The sequence below is a fragment of the Hyaena hyaena genome, unplaced genomic scaffold (assembly GCF_003009895.1).
Source record: "Hyaena hyaena isolate Hyena2069 unplaced genomic scaffold, ASM300989v1 scaffold_167, whole genome shotgun sequence".
Taxonomy (NCBI): Eukaryota; Metazoa; Chordata; class Mammalia; order Carnivora; family Hyaenidae; genus Hyaena; species Hyaena hyaena.
Window position 1 is genome coordinate 1,438,702 of NW_024080798.1, and position 20,094 is coordinate 1,458,795.

General features: G+C 41.9%; 1 protein-coding gene across 8 annotated transcripts in view; it reads right to left on the minus strand.

Moving 5' to 3' along the window:
• The window catches only part of MAGI1 (membrane associated guanylate kinase, WW and PDZ domain containing 1), a 632,528-nt gene that overhangs the window by 66,226 nt on the left and 546,208 nt on the right, over window positions 1-20,094 (minus strand). For 7 of the 8 annotated variants that reach the window (XM_039240070.1, XM_039240064.1, XM_039240069.1 and 4 more), the window contains 3 exons: window positions 17,467-17,559; window positions 11,968-12,150; window positions 10,581-11,201 (listed from right to left, as the gene is read on the minus strand). In XM_039240070.1, coding sequence (XP_039096001.1) covers window positions 10,581-11,201; window positions 11,968-12,150; window positions 17,467-17,559 — 897 coding nt within the window. Of the gene's footprint in view, window positions 1-10,580; window positions 11,202-11,961; window positions 12,151-17,466; window positions 17,560-20,094 lie in introns of all 8 variants that reach the window. The other variant, XM_039240066.1, reaches the window with a different exon arrangement.

Below are 20,094 nucleotides of genomic sequence, written 5' to 3' on the forward strand. Positions count from 1 at the left end.
TTCCACGTTCATAGATTTAGAGAACAAATACTGTGAAAATGTCTATACTACCTAGGACAATTTACACATTTATTATAATCCCTATCAAAATAGCAAGAGCATTTTTCACAGAACTAGAACAATTCGAAAGCTTGTATGGAATCATAAAAGACCCCAAATAGCCCAAGCAATATTGAAAAAGAAAAATAAAGCTGGAGGCATCACAATTCTGGACTTCAAGCTGAATTACAAAGTTATAGTGATCAACATAGTATGGTATTGGCACAGAAACAGTTACAAAGATCAATGGAACAGAATAGAAAACCTAGAAATGGACCCACAGCCATGTGGTCAGGTAATCTTTGACAAAGCAGGAAGGAAGAAAGTCTCTTCAACAAATGGTATTGGGAAAACTGGACAGCAACATGCAAAAGAATGAAACTAGACCACTTTCTTACACCATACACAAAAATAAACTCAAAATGGATGAAAGACCTAAGTGTGAGACCTGAAACTATAAAAAATCCTATAAAAGGGCATGGGCAGTAACTTTGACATCAGCCATAGCAAACTTTTCATAGATATGTCTCCTGAGGCCAGGTAAATAAAAGCAAAAATAAACTATTGGGACTACATCAAAATAAAAACCTTCTCTACAGCAAAGGAAATAATCAACAAAACTAAAAGGCAGCCTAGAGAATGGGAAAAGATATTTGCAAATGACATATGTGATAAAGGGTTAGCATTCAAAATCCATAAAGAACTTATAAAACTTGACACTCAAGACAAATAATCAAATTAAAAATGGGCAGAAGACATGAACAGACATTTCACCAAAGAAGACATACAGATGACTAAGAGACATATAAAAAGATCTTTAACATCATTCCTCATCAGGGAAATGCAAGTCAACACTACAATGAGATATCACCTCACACCTGTCAGAATGGCTAAAATCATCAACACAAGAAACAACAATTGTTGGCAAAGATGTGGAAAAAAAGGAACTCTCTTAAATTGTTGGTAGGAAAGCAAACTGGTGCAGCCACCATGGAAAACAGTATGGAGGTTCTTCAAAAAGGTAAAACTTGATCTACCTTTTAATCCAGCAATCACACTACTGGGTGTGTGTGATTTACCAAAGAATACAAAAACACTAATTCAAAGAGATACATGCACCCATAGGTTTATAGCAGCATTATTTACAATAGGCAACATATGGAAGCAGCCCAAGTGTCCACATGGATTGATGAATGGATAAAGAAGTCACACACACACACACACACACACACACACACACACACACACACGAATATTATTTAGCCACAAAAAGAATGAAATATTGCCATTTGCAATAATGTGGATAGAACTAGAGAACATAATGCTAAGTGAAATAAGTGAGTCAGAAAGAGACAAATGCCACATGATTTCACTCATAGGTGGAATTTAAGATGAGCAAAGGGAAAAAGAAACAAAGAGAGACAAATTAAGAAACAAACAGTTAGAGGGAACAAACTGGTTACCAGAGGGAAGGCAGGTGAGGGCACGGGTGAAATGGGTGATGGGGATTATTATACACCTGAAACTAGTATAACATTGTACATTAACTGGAATTAAAATAAAAACTTTAAAGATCCTTATAAAATTATGGGGTGCTTGGGTGGCTCAGTCAATAAGTGTTTGACCTCTCAGCTCAGGTTATGATCTGGCAGTTTGTGAGTTCGAGCCCTGAGTCAGGCTCAGAGCCTGGAGCCTGCTTCAGATTCTGTGTCTCCCTCTCTCTCTGTCCCTCCCCTGCTCACACTCTGTCTCTCTCTCTCAAAAATAAATAAACATTAATTTTTTTTAATTCTTGTAAAATTAAAAAAAAATACAGCTCTTACCTCAGAGAGTTCTCTCGAGGATTAATGTTTACAAAAACAAAGGGCCTGATATCAATTCACATTTTTCATTTAACATATATGACTTTCTGAACACTCACAATGTGCCAGGCAAGATCTTAGGTGGCGGGGATGACATAGTTGACAGAGTCCAAGTCCCTGCTCTCATGGAGGTCACAAGTAAGTGTGAGTTCCGTGAGGGAGTGGCAACGAGCACAAAGTGGTGCTGGGGGTGCTGCGTAATTTTTCATGGGGAGGTCAGAGCAGGCTTCTTGGAGCAGAAGCCTGAAGGATGTGAGTGACAGAGCCGTGTGGCTCCCCTGGAGAAGAGGAAACAGACAGACAGAGGGACAGGCGAGGGCTACAGCTTCAGCACAGGACCTTGGAGCTGACCCTAGATGATGAGAAGTCATTTTGACATGAGGAGTGACATGATTCAACTGTAAATTTCTCTAATAAGGAGCACAGGATGTAGGAAGCCCTCGGATGGACTGCAAGGCCACTGCAAAGCCAGGTGCCCTACGATGGATGGCAGAGGCCTGGGAAGAATGGGAGGTAGGTAGATGGCGCCGGGCATGTGGGAGGGATGAGAATGACACAGTTTGCTGATGTGAATACACAGAACTCCATCACTATTAGGATATCACTCTGCAACCAACCCGAATTCCCTCTTCTCAGGTCCTACAGCTCAATTTGAGAGATTTTGGCAGTCAAACACTTATGCGGTGCAATGTGCAATTCATCCTCCAGCCCAAGACCAGAGGGCAAAGAGAAGAGAGGCACCTGATCACCAGGGTTTAACTCTGGTGCACAGCTCACTGCGGTTCTAATTATGATGGTTTTGCATCACTTCAGAAGGGAAAAAACACACACACAAATCTGATGCTAACGATGTGCTTATATGATGAGATTAGACAATGCTTTTCCTATATGGATCAATGATGATTTAATGAAGTAAATATCACCAGTAAATTTTGATGAACACTAAATGGCATCAATTTGCCCATGGACTTTAGACCGTATTCACTACTTCACTTATTTATTTTTATTTATTTAAAAAAGGTTTCTGTTATTCATTACTTTATATGTAAGATACTTTCCTCAATACTTATGGTATTGAAGTTACACATCCATAAGCCAAGATGCTGCTTAGCATAGTGGTTAAGTGCTCAGTCTTGAGGACCAAAACTTCTGGGTTCAAATCCTGACTTTGCCATTAACCAGCTGTGTGATTCTTGGTAAATTCCTGTCTAGACCCTCAGCATCTTTTTCTCCTAAATGGAGCCAAGATTTTACTTAACTCATGGGGCTCTTTTAAATTATGATATATAAAATATTTAGAGCCAACTGTGCCTGGCACATGGTGGAAGTATATACTGTTTTATTACAAGTCATTTAAGCAAGGAGGAGTCTTATACATACTTTTCCAACCAAACCAGAGATCCGCCTTGGCTTTGTAGTAAGGGTGCCATGAGGTTTTACTTATGTACTGCCTGTACCATGGTAACAAGTCTGGCACATGGAAACAATCAGTGAGAGCAGGAATGAGATTACACCCATCGCCACCACCATTTCCATATCAAGTTTCTGACTTCTAATGTCTCTTTATCATGCTTCTAAAGGTATGAGGTGTGATTATGAGGCTGTATGACATTGGTCTTCGGGAAGACCAATCTGTTGCTGATAGATTTTAAAAGAAGGAATATTATTCAGAAATGAAAATATCTGTGGGGCACCTGGGTGGCTCATCAGCGAAGTGTCCGGTTCTTGGTTTCAGCTCAGGTCATGACCTCAAGGTTTGTTGAGTTCAGCCACGTGTCAGGCTCCATGCTAACAGTACAAAGCCTGCTTGGGATATTCTCTCTCTCTCTCTGACCCTCCCCTGTCCATGATCTCTCTCTCAAAATAAATAAACTTTACTTAAAAAAAAAAAAAAAAAAAAGAAATGAAAACCTGATATTCCTCCAAGTTAAGTGTCAGAGAATCGAAACCGAAAGGTCCAGGGGCGCCTGGGTGGCTCAGTCAGTTGTGCATCTGACTTCAGCTCAGGTCATGATCTCACCGTTTCTGAGTTTGAGCCCTGCTATCGGCACAGAGCTTCTGCCTCAGATCCTCTGTCCCCTTCTTCTGCTCCTCCCCTGCTTGCACTCTCCCACAAACAAATAAATATTAGAAACTGTTCTTCATCCCTGTGGAACTTCTACAGAAATACAAACGCAAGGTATCTGGAGGTCATGCACTGTGATTAATATGCTGTATGACTGTGTAGGGCTTTTTTTTTTTTTTTTTTTTAATGGGGGGGTTAAGAATGAGCAGGGGAGGGATAGAGGGAGAGGAGGAGGACAGAGGATCCGAAGTGAGCTCTGTGCAGACAGCAGAGAACCTGATGCAGGGTTCGATCTCATGAACCATGAGAATATGACCTGAGCCAGTCAGATGCTTAAACCACTCAGCCACCCAGGCGCCCCCTGACTGGGCATTAAAAAAAAAAAAAAAAAAAAAAAGAGAAAGAAAAAAAAAGCCAGCCCTACCCAGTTGCTTCTGATACTAGGTAATATCAATAAAACATCACTGATTTATTGTGATCACTTGTATGCTAGCAAGCCATTACCACAAGTGGTATCTTATTTTACATTCATCATGCATATGCACATGCAAATTCAGTATCATTCTTCCCATTTTTTCAGATGACTTGCCTAAGGCCACAAAGCTAATGAAGGTGGGAGCTGGGATTTAAACCTACATCATCTGGCTGTAGAATCTCAGGCTCGTTCCTCTACAAATGTTACAAACAGCTTGTTAAAAGTGAGAAAATAGAGATTACCATTGCGGCATTCATGACTCAAAATGAGTTTCCTTTGGAAGACCAGTTTCCCCAGGTAGAAGTAAATGTCCAGGACGATGAGCAGGAACCTGTCTGTAACTCTTGAAGATAATTTCAGAACCTGCTGCTGAAGCAACAACTGCCCTAGACTCTGGCCAGAGCTGTTCTTGGTAAGAGAACAGCCCGTGATTAGCTTTTAGCTGAGCAACGAGGTGTCCGTGCTGGGGCCGACACCACTTGCTGCGCCTGGACAAACACTTCTGGGTTAGCTCAAATTCAGCTACGTAAGATCACCAAGCAAGCCAGTTGGCTTAAAAAAAGTGACTCCCTCGGTGGGGTCTTTCTTTGACTTACTTGATTCTGACTGGTGTGGGTCTTGGGGACCATGATTCTGAAGAACATTCCAGATAGTGCTACTTATCCTGTTTATAATAATCCTAATAGTCTCCCTGATGAATTACATCCTCTCAAAAGCTTTTAATGCACATTTACGGCTGCTAACCAGCAAGCAAGGGGTCCCCCCAAGAGCAGAAGGCCAGAAAAGGAACAAAGAGAATGACCAACTTAAAAAATGTGAACCTGGGGGCACCTGGTGGCTCAGTCGGTTAAGCGTCCGACTCTTGATTTTGGCTGAGGTCATGATCGCTTCCTAAGACCGATCCTGGCGTTGGGCTCTGTACTGACAGTGTGCAGCCTGCTTGGGACTCTCTCCCTCCCTTTCTCTGCCCCTCTCCTGCCCTTTCTCTCACTCTCAAAACAAACAAACATTTAAAAAAAAATGTGAATCTGCAGGTGTGACCTGTGAGCACCACACAGAGATTCAGCAAAATGATGTCATGACCTATGAGTGGCATCACAGAAGATAAACAAAACCTGAGAACTTTCGAGCGGTAGCTGGGAGTGGGGGTAGCTCCTTAAAACTTTAGTCACATCTCTCAGGCTGTTGAGTCTGACCAAAGGGAGAAATTGTTAAAAAATGAGACCACAGGTGCCAAACTGAGTCACTTGTGCCAAGCCCCGTATCACCAAACCGAGACTGAGTGCTGAGTTAGTTTCAGCCTCTCCCAGGAATAAAATCGTACACCGTACCTATCATTTGGAGTCAGCTGGTTAGCACTTGTGAGGTAACGTGCCTAGTAGGCGGGAAGGTGATCCTGTGGCCACCCATCTGCTTTGTGCTCACTGTGTCCAACCCTCCCCAGAGCTCCTCTCTTTTGCTAGATGGGCAGCTGCCCGATTCAGGAATCACTGGGAAAACCCAGTAAGATCTTTACAACGTACTCAGTTGAATTTTGCCTTTTAATCAACGACAACATTTTGTGCATGAAGGTGGGGCCAAGAAGGGTCGCTTTGAAGAAGATCCAGCTTAAAACACCCATTTTGTTGAACTGAGCACCGAGTCTCAGGGCAGGAGCGGTAACACGGGCAGAGGCGTAGAGTGGTAAGCGGGGAGGTGGAAGGGAGGCGGACTCCTGACACCCCCTGTCAGCTCTCTGTGTGTACACACTTTCTCTCAAAAGCAAGACACATGTTCTCCACTTTCATCAGGTATTGCCAAATCTCTCGAAACGGAGTATTCTGACTCAAACTAACGTGACATTTAAAAAAATTTTTTTTAAACGTTTTATTTATTTCTGAGAGAGAGACCGTGTGAGCAGGGGAGGATAAGAGAGAGAGGGAAACACAGAATCTGAAACAGGCTCCAGGCTCTGAGCTGCCTGTCAGCACAGAGCCCGATGTGGGGCTGGAACCCATGAACCATGAGATCATGACCTGAGCCGAAGTCGGCCGCCCAACCCACTGACCCACCTAGGCGCCCCCAATATGACATCTTAAACAGTATCCCACCTACTAGTTGGTGTAAATTAGTCAAATATACAAAAAACTTTAAACAAAGGTACACAGGTAGCCAGGTTACATATAATATCCTTTTTTTAAAAAAGCAAAACTACAACAACAAACATCTTTTACAGGACAAATGATCTTTTGTGAGTTACAAATACCCACTAAGGGTACCTGGGTGGCTCAGTCAGGTAAGTCTCTGATTCTTGGTGTAGGCTCGGGTCATGATCTCACAGTTCATGAGTTCGAGCCCTGCAGTGGGCTCTGTGCTGACAGTGTGGAGCTTGCTTGGGATTCTCCCTCCCTCCCTCTCTCTCTCTCCCCCTTTCTCCCGTCCCTTGCACACACACACACTCTCTCTCTCAAAATAAATAAATAAACTAAAAAAACCCCAAAAACCCTACTACTTTTTTCTGAAGTAGGCTCCATGCCCAATGTGGGGCTTGAACTAAGGACCCTGAGATCAAGAGTCAGATGCTCTACCCACTGAGCCACCAGCCACCCCCCAAGCCCACTATTTTCTTAAAATAAAATAGCAAGCCCCTTCTAACATAATTTTCCAAACACCTCAAAAAAAGTCTCTAGTTTCACACATAGGCAACAGGCTATCTGAATGCAAGTACTACATAAAGATAAAATAAATAAAAAGTATTCTCCTGGTGGCATAGCAGAGGGAGAGGAGGAAGTTAAGTGGCATGGGAAGATGGGGAGCCAGGCCTAGGAAGGAAGCTGTGCCCCACGAAGAATATGACTGATGGACCAGGAGGCAAGGACCTACTTTACAGAGAAGGTGCTTGTGAACAAATCAGAAATGGTCCCGCTGCCAGGGCAGGTGGATGGACACGCCTAGCAATGCCACGCCTGATCCAGGAAACTATCTAATTCCAGAAATTTACAAGTGATATTCCAACCTCCATTCCTCCCAGCTTAGGGCGGAAAAGGGAAGACAAAAAAGATACCAAAAATCAAAACACCCAATGTGACAAGAAAATATACCAAAAATGAGCTCAGGAGATTAAGAATAAAAACAAATACAAATGTAGCTAGTTCTGCCCCAAAGTAGAAAAGCCCAGTTGTTGAAAGCAGAGAAAGCCTCATCCTCAAGACTTCAATTCCCAAAACTTACAAGAATCATGAGTTTATCAATCTGCTTACTAGGAGTTTTGACAGAAATGAGATTCATGGGAAAGAATCAGTGAAGGGGCCATCTACTTTCTCATTTAACTTAGATGCTGCTTTTGCTGCTTCAGTGACACCCCCACCATACAGGAGGGATGATTAAAATGTCAGCCCCTGTGCAAATAACTAACGTATGGCAGAAACAAATATATTTATATGCTTTCTAGAGAGATTAATAATAGCTAGTGCTAGCCTGCCAAATGCAGATGTACAAACTTTCTATCCAATACATAAATCAAACACCCGGCATATGGTGTATTTTAAAGACTGCTGATGTTAGAGTGATTTTAAATTACTCAGGTTCTGGAATAAACTATGTAGATGTTGACTAATGTGGCAATATATTCTGGATCTTTCCATATCAATTTAAGTTTATATAATACAATGGCACTGACAAAAAGAAGGTCTTAGAAATTAAGAAGAGAAAATGCAAACATATTTGAAATCAAGGGGTATGTTTCTATAATCAGTTCTTTGCTAGTTTGGGCATATTCATTACAAAATGGTTCCAGTAACTGTGGTAAGTTAAGAGGGTATAATGAGACTATTTTTTGGTGTCCTTCAAGTGGATCTAATAAAAAAGAAAAACTGAACACACTGACAAATGAAATGAAGGAGCAAATACATTAGGTCAGAGAGCAGGGTGGTTTGTGATCATCAAATGAGCAATGGCTAAATCAAATATGGCCCAGATGGACCAAGAACTGTTCAAGTTTTTGAGGTGCTGGCCTCAGAAATCGGAGATTATGGAAAAACCAATGTTATTCAAAGTTAAACAGGGCAGAGTGTTGAACTGGAAACCACAGATTTGAGGTGAACTCAGTTACAGTACGGTGTGGCACCTGCCTACCTTTCAGGGTCATGGTAAAAGTGAGATGAGAGGCATGGGCCAATATGCAAAGTGCTTTGTAAATTGTCAGCTTATCCATAAGGGTCAGGTATCATCATCACCACCACCACCACCATCATCACCACCACCAACACTACTACCACCACCACCACCACCACCAACTTCACCATCACTACCATCACCACCACCAATCACCAACAACTATCACCACCGTCATGATCATTCTTGACCTCAAGTCACTTTCTACTACATCTCAGTCACTGTTGAAAAAAACAATGATTTGAGCAATCAAGTGATCTAGGTACAAGAAGAGACTTGAAAACGATATTACTGAAGATCACTGGTGATAAATTAAATCTGCACAATGGCTTTTATAACTGTTTATGAAGTGATGCCTGAGCATTTCAGTTCACACAGACAACTGCTCTGAATTTTGGATGTCTTTCCATGACCCCAGTCATGCTGACTAGAGAACACACAACTTCATGAGGCCATGAGAACACGGCTGCCGTGACACAAAGGAGTTCCTCTGCTGCCATGGAGCCAAGAGGAAATAAACGTCTAGATCCTGATCTCTTTTCAGACAATCAGAGTATGTTGTACGCGAAACAGATCGCGTTGGCAAAGATTGAGGGAACCTCCATTCTCAGGCCCACTGTGTGAGGTGATCAATCAAGACTAGTCACACACAGGGGCGCCTGGGTGGCTTAGTCGGTTAAGCGTCCGACTTTCGCTCAGGTCATGATTTCGCGGTTCGTGGGTTCGGGCCCCGTGTCGGGCTCTGTGCTGAATGCCAGCTCAGAGCCTGGAACCTGTTTCAGTCTGTGACTCCCTCTCTCTCTGACCCTCCCCTGCTCACGCTGTCTCTCTCTCTCTCTCCTAGAAATAAATAAAAACTATTAAAAAAAAAAAAGACTAGTCACACATACATAACCAGGGGCCATACATTTCATCCGTGTGACAAATATTTCTCAGTGTGCGTTGCTGAGAGTTCGGGTGGGGCAGGAGTAAGGGGTGCAGGCAGGGGAGAGAAGGGAGCCTAAGGTCTCAAGATTTAGAGCATGTACCCCCCTTCTCTGAGATCCTTAACCACTTCACTAAAATGTGGGTTGTTGAGGTATGTTTTGCATATGATCATGGAGCTACTGCTCCTGCCAAGTGTAAGTAATCACACACTCATTCATTCATTCATTCATTCATTCATTCATTCATTCATTATTTTTTCATTCAGGAGAGCCTGGCAGGAGTCAGATATTATGTTAAATGCTGGGGCTACAACTGTCAACATGTAGACATGGGCCCTGCTTCGTCTTACATTCTAGTGAAAAGAGAGCAAGAAAGAAAAATACATACACAAAACAACAACTTGTATGATAATACTGATGATGTAATAACGACGAGGAAGAAATGGGGTGCTGCAGTCAAGATTACAAGGAACTGGGAAGCTAGTTTGAATAAGTAATCAGAGAAGCCTTCTTCTGGGAGGAGACCTGAATGAGACTGGGCTAGCCAAGTGAATGGCTGGGGAAAGAGCTTTCCAGGCAGCAGGAACAGCAAGTGCAAAGGCCCTGAGACACCAAGGGCTGACAGCACTCCAGGCTCTTCTGAAAAGAAGCCATGTGGCTAGAGTATCGTGATGAGGGGAGAAGAGTGTGAAATGAGGTTGGAAGAGTAGGCAAGAGCGACACTTTGCACACACGCTGTGCAGGCCAGGGTAAGGAGATGTGAGGGACACAGATTTTAAAATATTAATGTTTTTTTTAAAAAGTACAATGTGATTTACATTTAAAAGTATCATTTTGGCTACACATATATAACATAATAAACACAACCTTTATTCTATAGAGGCTACTCTTTGGAAAACACAGAAGGCAGGTTGAATACATTTCCAAACAGGTAAATAAACAGAATCTTAAAGACGAGACATTTAAAAAGCCTCCCAAAGCCACCTGAAGACCGGTAAGTACAACAACGGATTCTAGGTTAAAAGAAAAAAAAAATCCTAGAACAAAAGAAGGCTACATACCTCCTCGTTGCACCAACAATGTGACTTCACTTCCCTTTGGACATTCAATCAGCATATCCACGACTTGGTTGTGGGTCAGAGCCTGCACGTTCTTCTTATTAACTTCCACAATAAGATCCCCTTCCTTCAGGCCACGGCACCTTGGACTGTCCACAATCTGTTTCACTCTTTGGCCACCGCCACCAGGGCTGTCTGCGATAGTAAAACCAAAGCCCATCGGGCCTTTGACTATATGAACAGTTATGAGTTCTGGCTGAGTGGCGATGGAGGAAGCCAAAGAGACAGTGTCATTGGGGTAACCATGGGAACCGTTTGAAGCCACATCAGCTGGGCTGCTTGGCCTGGCATCCTTCATGCCATTGACTTTTCCTGTTTTACTGCTGTGGCTAGCTGGCGAATCATAGGTCTCTTGCCCATTCACAATAATTGGTTCTTTATCCAAAATGGCCACCGAGGTCACTAAACTTGTATTGGGGTCATCTGGGTCAAAAGGCAACGGGTAACCTCGGCAGAGTTCAAGGTCCACGCTTGCACCAATGGGGATGGACTGGAAGATTTTCACAACTTGTGCATGTGTGTGTCCCAAAACACAGGTGTCATTCACGCTGACAATGACATCTCCTGAAAAAGATAAGAGTTTGAGGGTTTAAAAAAAAAAAAGTAGGCAGAAAAAGTTATTATCAACATTATAATATAAAATTCTACCAAAAGGAAGCTGAACGGAAACTGGATTTGGCGGTGGTATCATAGGGCACAAAGAGATTGGTTCTATTTTACTTATTTTAACCACTAATAAGGCATTCTTTTAGCATCTAGTGTCTTCTCTGCTAATGAGAATATAATGATCACTGAAAGAACACTGGGATTTCTTCTAAAAAAAATTCTCACTGCAGAAATCCCGGTTTAAAATTCTTCTATGCAGACAGATCTAAATTTTTAGCAAATTACCACTTTACTGTATTTAATAGTACCCTAACAGTACCCCAAAATTAAAACGACTTCAAAGGTTTGCATGGAGTGGAGGAATCTTGCTTACTTACAATGTTTAAAAAAAAAAAAAAAAAACATTTATTGGGGCACCTGGATGGCTGTCAGTTAAGTGCCTCCTGCTTTCAGTCAGGTCATGATCTCATGGTTCATAGGATCGAGCCCCATGTTGGGCTCTGTGCTGACAGTGCCAGAGCTTGCTTGGGATTCTCTCTCTCCCTCTCTATGCTCCTCCTCGGCTGGTGAGCTGTCTCTCTCTCAAAATAAATAAATGAACTTAAAAAACTACAAAACCAAAAAACACTGATGAAGTCATGAAATCGTGATGTTGTGCTCTGGTTCCGGGGCTGGGCGGCAGTCTCCCCACACAGGAAACGCCGGGGCCTTGTGGTACCTCTACCTGTTTCCATCTTGCCATCCAACGCGGCAGGACCATCCAAGACCAAGCTCTTGATCTGCAGAAACTCGTCAGGTTCATCCCCTCCAACAACTGTGAAGCCAAAGCCACGACTGCTTTTCCGCAGCTTCGTGTGAATGAACTTGCCTTTCAACTCAGAAGGGTTTCGTGTAAAAAAGGGTTTGCCTGGATGAAAACAAGACAGGTGGAAGGAATGTCACTACGGGTGAAAAGGTGAGTTAAGTAAGAAATGACACAACTCATGGACGACTCTCCAAGCTCCGGTGCCTCCGGTGTCTCGGAAAATTCCTCTCTTGACTGCAGTAATAAGGGTGGTGTTCCCAGGCCCCTCTGTTTAAGAAGGGGGATATGGCACCTACGGCATGTCAGCAGGAAGATCCCAGAGAAAATACAAGAGAAGAGTGGAACTGGTGGCCATCATCTGAAACACTTCTCGGTTTCAGCGCATGTAGTTTCACAGCAGGTGAGCTGCCATGGGGTCCTTCACAGAAGATAAAGTGTGTCTTTGCTTTGTGTCTTCTGTGTTGTTATAGTTTCTAATCTGCAATACGACTTCCAATGTGTTGCCTTAGGCTTGGCTTCTACTTCTAAAACCAATTCAGCAAAACCTTTAGTTTCTAATCAAACAGAAAACACTTTCTGAAAATACATAGGGAATGCCAGGAAACATGTGGTCACAAAGAATGATGAGAAATGTAGATTCACTACTTTCAAAATTAGAAGAGTCGTAAGTTTACTTTGAGTTGAGTTTCAAATTTAAGTCTTTTTTCCTGTTAGTATCCATCTTTTAACAATTTGTAAAATAGCCCAGACATGCCCGCTACTAAAATTTATTGTTTAAAGAAATTTAGGACATGTGGCTTAAAATATTTTTTAAAAACACAAAAAAAATCTAAACTAAATGAAATAGTTACTAACAACAGTCATACAGCTCCAAATTCAGTTGAACTATTTAAAATCAATTAATAGGGGCACCTGAGAGGCTCAGTCAGTTGAGCGTCTGACTCTGGATTTCAGCTCACGACACGATCTCAGTCAGCGGGGGCAAGCCCTGCACTGGGCTCCATGCTGACCACGTGGAACCTGCTTGGGATTCTCTCTTTCCCTCTCTCCCTGCCCCTCCCCCATGCCCTCTCTCAAAATAAATAAACTTTAAAAAAATGAAAATAAATAGCTACAGAGCTGAATAACTTTCCAACATGCTACCTACAGTTTTCTTGTTTTCTTGGTAATATTCACAATAACATTTTGTACACAAACCGCAAATTTTACTGTCAGTATTATTAGGCATTTCTCTATAATTGAGAAACTTACCAGAACTTCCCTAGTTATCTCAAACAGTGGACCTGAGTTCATGTTTAGACTTTTTAAACTCTCCTGATCAGGGGCTCCTGGCTGGCTCGCTCAGTAGAGTGTGCAACTCTTGAGGTCGGGGTTGTGAGTTCGTGCCCCACGATGGGTGTAGAGATTACTTAAAAACAAAATCTTAGAAACAAAAAAAACCTCTCCTAATTAGAATTCATATCCTTCTCTCCTGCTTGGCACAGCTTCCCCATCCTCTATCAAAAGCGTTATCAAAACAAAAACAGAACGTTCAGGAGAGAAAGTCTCCAAAGACCCCTGCTCCCAAGTCCGGCACCCAGGAAGGAAAGTTATCTTTGGTTAGCTACAGCTACAGGGCCTTTTACAAATCGACTCTGGGCACCCATACAATTTTTCATGGCATATTTCAAAAGTTCCCGGCTCTTAAAACAGCTCTTTTGAGTTGCCTCAAATCATAGTCCTGTTCATGAAGCTCCTCCTCTCTAGGACAGCCGCAAGGCTGATTGGAAGCTTGATAAACTACAGTCCCGTCACAGCGGCTAAGGAAGGGCAGGACTGAAGTAATCATCATGCAAAGCCATCCATCAAGGCACCAGAAAGGTGGTACCAAGTGCACACAGGGGTTGTGGGGAGACAGCTGCCACAGCAATGATCAGATGGAAAAGTGAGGCCAGGGGTGTGTGTGAATAGCCTATAGCCTTAAGGCAGAGGCAGCTAGGGAGTTGGGACAGCGTGAAGGGAAACAGATTTCAAGGATGCAGAGACAGCAATGGCCATCACCTTCTCAGTGAGGCTCTTTCTCGTCATCTTATTAAGAACTGCAATACCTCCTCCAACATTCCCAGTCCCCCTTTCCTGCTTTATTCCTGTCCTTAGCATTTATCGCCATCCAAAACAGTATCCATCCTAGGTATTGGTTTGGTGATGTGTCTGATTCGCGCCCACCCCGTGCATGAGAGGCACTCACTGCCTGTAAACACACGCACAACCGCTGCAGTGTAAGCTCCGTGAGGATTTCTGCTTCTACACCCAGTGTGTAGAGTACTGCCCACTTTATTTCATGTGCTCCCAAAGTTTGTGTTGAATAAATGAATGAATGAACAACAGCCCAAAGAAATGAGACTTAACATGCCTTTGAGAAGGCGAGAGGAGGTGGTCGGGTGTTTAAGTTTCTCACCCTTATTACAGGCAAAGTTAGAAAATATGAAGATGTGCCTGGCAGTTTGACTGAATTTTTTAAAAAGCCATTAGCATATTTTGAACTTAGAATGTTTTCAACTTGATGGATACATGAGCAGAGCTTTGAAATTACACCACTGACTTCCTTTTTTTTAGTGTTTAACTAGGGAAGATTCACATTCAAGGATATCTGGTTATGTTTTATGAATGGCTGGGTCATTGGCTAATGCAGCTTCAGAAAAGAAGCACTTTTCTACCCATAGGCAGTGGGATGGGAGCTCTCTGCTGCAAGCTTGCAGTACGTGTAATTTTTGGAGAGATCCTAGTCTGTTGACTGGTTACCAGTTGTACGATCTTGTTGTATATGAGAATCACCTTTTTTTTTTTTTTTAAAAAGGTACTCCTGATTAGAGGCACTTGGGTGGCTCAGTTGGTTAAGCTCCCGACTCTTGATCTTGGCTCAGGTCATGATCTCACAGTTTGTGAGTTCAAGCCCCATGTTGGGCTCTTCTGTGCTGACAGTAAGGAGCCTGCTTAGGATTCTCTCTCTCCCTCTCTCTTCTCCTCCCCTGCCTGGGCTCTCTCTTTCTCTCTCAATATAAATACATCAACTTAAAAAAAGAATAGCAAAATAAAGGTACTCATGTCTAGGGCTTAAACTAGACCTACTTAATCAGGATCTTTTGGGTCTTGGCCCCAAATTCTGCTCTTCAACAGCCCTTATGAGCTTGCTTCTCTGCTAGGTTGGCACTATTTCGTCCCAGTGTTTGAACATCCTTGGCCAGTGATGTCCAGCAGCAATTTCTATGATGAAGACAATGCTCTGTATCTGCACTGTCCAATATGGCAGTCACTAATCACACGTAGCTCCTGAGCCCTTGAAATGCAGCGAGTGGAACTGAGGGACTAAATTTTCATTTTTTTTTTTTAACTGTAATCAATTTAATTTTTTTAATCTTTGTTTATTTTTGAGAGAGAAAGCAGGAGCCAGGGAAGAGCAGAGAGAGAGGTAGACAGAACCTGTAGCAGGCTCCAGGCTCTGAGCTGTCAGCACAGAGCCCTACACAGGGCTCAAGCCCACGAACTGCAAGATCATGACCCAAGCAGAAGTCGGATGCTCAACTGACTGAGCCTCCCAGGAGCCCCTTAATTGTAATCAATTTAAATGGCAATGTGTAGCCATTGGCATCACTAATGGCTGGCACAGATTTAGACTACATATAACAAGACAAAAAACAAATGAACAAAAAAGGTTTTAGCTCGAAGTTTAACTTTTCCTAACGACACTTAGGATTCAAATTGGGTGTTCTAGTATTTCCTGACTGCATGACATTGGGCAAGCCACTGAAGTTCTCTCTGCCTAAGTGCTGTATGTGCAAACAGAGGTAGTGACAGTAACAACCTCACTATTCATGACAGTCGTAAGGTAAAACCATGGCAGATAACAAAGTCTGTAGGGAGGTACCTAGTAAATAAAAAGCCACTAAAGGTGAGCTGTGATTTTGAAGGTGGTGGTGGTGGGGTGGGTACAGTGGAGGGATGGCTGCAGAAATATCTCTTTAAGCACCAACTGGAATTGAAGAGTTCTCCTAAGAGCAACTCTCTTTAATAGTATCATCTGCTGGAATCAGGAAGTGCACTCGTGATCAGAGCAAAGTTTTGATGGGCAGTGGACTTGGCAAAACCAACACCAGTCTAACCAAGTTAGCCACACATTCTTCCTGAGAGTACTAGCAGGATGCTAGAACAGGTCACTTAACTGGTAGGCAGGGAAATAAGACCACATGAGGTTGCAGAAGGAATTTTCTATTTAAAAAATACAGAGGAAGCCACAATCATATTGATATTAATGTTATTATCTGCTATATTCTATCTTTATTAGAACTGTTAGCACCATAAAAATGTACACCCACGCCAGGAGAAATAATTTTACATAAACTGGTATTATTACCAATCTCATGACATTATCAGTTACCAGGGAAGGAACTTCTTTCTCATGAAAATTATAAAGGGGGAATGAACATCGGAGACAAGTGTTTTTCTACTTGTCTTTTTATACTGAAGGCAACGATACCTCTTTAAAAATGTACAGAGAATGAAGGAAGACAAATTTTAGTCTTTTTCATGGATCTGTACCATAAACATTCCCCAATTCTATCAAATATGATGCCTGCTCTATTTTTCTTATTTAAAAAAAAATTTTAAAAAAACACCCCAAAAAATAAAAACCCAATTCTTCTCTATCTTTTAAGAGTATTCAGGCCTGATAGGAGCAAGTTTCTGAAGATACCAATTTTTAAAAAGGAACCTCTCTGGGGGCTCCTATATCTGTGAATGTAAATAAGTGAGACTCAACGAAACATGGTAAACCACAGGTAAATGCCAAACGACAGCAATAATAGGAGATGAGCATTTGAAATATAATAGTACCAGATGATTTCACATTTATGAGAAAATCTTAATCAAAAGCAAATATGTTGTTAACTGGGGTCTGGAAATATCCTCATGCTGACTTTTCTATTTATCTTACTAAATACCAATACTAACTTTCTGTAGTCTCTAAATCAGTGATTTACAACTCTGGGATGTCTCCCCAAAGGCATCTGGCAATGACTGGGGACATTTTTAGTTGTCACAACAGGGTAGAGGCCACGGATGCTGCCAAACATGTTCCAACACACAGGACAGGACCCAAGCACAACAAAGAATTATCTGGCCCCGAGTGTCAAAGGTGCTGAGGCCGAGAAACCCTAACGGCAAGAAGTCAGTATTTCTAGAGCATTACAATTAGCTGAGGAAATTTACACACACAAAAGTTTTCAGTTTTCTTAAGTATGATTCACAGTGTATTCAGGATTTCTAACATTATGGTTTTTACTATCAAAGGAATGCACTGGGAGCTGTGAGATTCTGCTTTTTAAACTTCCTTTAAAAAAACCTAAATTTTTGACCTAAACAGCCATTATAAAAACACTTTACCCTGAAGTGGAGCTTCTCTGGCTGGCTCCGGATTGCTCGGGGGGTGGGTTGGAATAACAGGAGGCACAAGCGATGAATGATCTTCCGTCCATTCTGTAAGAAAAAGAAACAGTTCAGTTTTTCCTTCATATGGTCAGTCAATTCACTCAGATTCACCTTCTTAATTATACAACTATCCAAACCAATAAAACTAGACACAGAGAGCTTAGACTGAAAAGAAATTGGTATCTGACCTCACTCTACATTAAGGACATCAAGATTCTCTGGTGTGTGTGTGTGTGTGTGTGTGTGTGTGTGTGTGTGTGTCTGTCTGTCTCTCTATGTGTCTCTCTCTTATAAGAGCTTTGAGGAAAGAGATATTGTGACAGTGTGTCTGTCTGTCTATCTATGTGTCTCTCTTATTAGAGCTTTGAGGAAAGAGATATTGTGACAGTGTGTCTGTCTGTCCGTCTATCTATGTGTCTCTTTCTTATGAGAGCTTTGAGGAAAGAGATAGTGTGATATAAAGAATAAAAACTTCAGTTCTCTCTGGATGGAGAGTCCAAAGTGAGACCAAATAAAAAATACCTGGAAAGATATACAATCTTTCCCCAATGAGGGAAGAATTTCCCTAACACATGAGATATGGGCTAAGCTGCTGATGTCTGCTCATCTGAGGTTGTTTCAGCATTTTGCTAAATTGCTATCCCTTCCTGTCTCCCAAACCCAAATGGACTCATCACCAATACTTCTGTGTCCTAACTATATTTCTATGCACCTTGGAGGCCCAGAAATAACTCACTGTGATTGATCCTTGAGATCTACACAGTCACTTTCCAGCTAAGCTAATATAGTCAACTGTACACCCCCATCTACCAAACAGCACTTTCTAACACTACAAAGTCTAACCAGCTCAGAAAAATATTTTAAAAACATTGTTTTAACCAGAAAAGAGATGAAGGTAGAAAGGAGAACTTTTTGATAGGTGCATACACACTAATACACGGACACACACACACATACACACACACACATACATACTCTATCTAAATATAGTTAAGGGGTGCCTGGCTGGCTCAGCTGGTAGAGTAGGGAACTCTTGACCTTGGAATCACAAGTTCTAGGCCCATGTTGGGCAGAGAGCTTACTTAAAACAACAACAACAAAAGAGTAAAATACAATCTATGGCAGTGTTTGGCCACCTATGGCTTATGGGCCAAATGGACCCTGATGTCCATTTTCATACAACTTTCAAACCAAGGACAGGTTTTCCATCTTTAAATGGTTGAGAAAAATTAAACTGAGAAATACTTTGTGACACATGAAAATTACATGAAGTTCAACTATCGATGTTCATATGCAATGTTTTATTGAAACACGGTCACATCTATTCATTTACATTTTGTGTACGGCTGTTTTCATACCTCAAGGGCCAAGCTGAACAGCTATGATGGAGACTGTAAGAATGGCAAAGGCTAAAATGTCTCCTAGCTGGCCATTCACAACTTCTACTCTCTGGTCTATATTTACTATCTTTCAATATTATAATAAAAAGTGTCATACTTGCTATTCATATATTTGATTTTTGCATATTATATTGAGACAGTATTGAACCAGTCATTTTATTTCTTTGTTTGTTTGTTTGTTTATTTTGAGACAGAGAGAGTGCAAGCTGGGGAGAAGCAGCGAGAAGGGGAGAATCCCAAGCAGGTTCCACAGTGCCAGCACAGAGCCCAACGTGGGGCTCAAACTCACAAAACTGTGAGATCATGACCCGAGCCAAAATCAAGAGTTAGACACTTAACCCAATGAGCCAACCAGGCACCCCTGAGTCTATCATTTTAAAAGGTTGCAATGCAAAACTAGAAAAACCCTACTAATAGCTAGATGGCTATTAATAAACAGATATATTAACAAAAAGATAGCTAAATGAAGTAGAGAGATTCATAAAGTGGAAAATTATGCAGCCTTTAAAAATTATAGGGCAAATCTTTATTAACCAGCTTTGAGATATGTGCAAGAAATAAATTTAAATGAGAAAATTAGGTCAAATATATATATGTAAGTTATGATCTGATTTTTGTTAAAATAGGCATCTGTGTACGGGGGCGCCTGGGTAGCTCAGTCATTTAAGCATCTGACTCTTGGTTTCAGCTCAGGTCATGATCTCATGGCTTCCTAGGTATGAGCCCCACATTGGGCTCTGTGCTGGCAGCGCAGAGCCTGCTTGGGATTCTCTCTCCCCCTCTCTAGAAGCCCTTCCCCCATTCATGCTGTCTCAGGCTCTCAAAATAAATAAACTTAAAATTTCTGCCCAGTGTCTACATTGAGAATGAGACAGGAGTGAGCAGAGGAGAATTTAGTATACTCCATTCTTGAACTGTTCATATTTTTATAAAGATCATGAATTAACTTACAGTTTTTAAAAAAAGCATTCAAAACTGTCAGCTTTTTCTGATTCTAACATGTCATGTTCCTAAAATTAGAAGTTAGTTACACACACAGCAACTCCTCCTAAGGGCTCAAAGCAGTTTGAATTTAGACACCAGCTGGTACGTAAACATGCTGGGGCAACAGAAAGTTCTCCAGTCTGATGACGGCCTCTTTCTAAATTAAAGTGGAGACTGGGGGGCCTTGGGATAGGGCCCC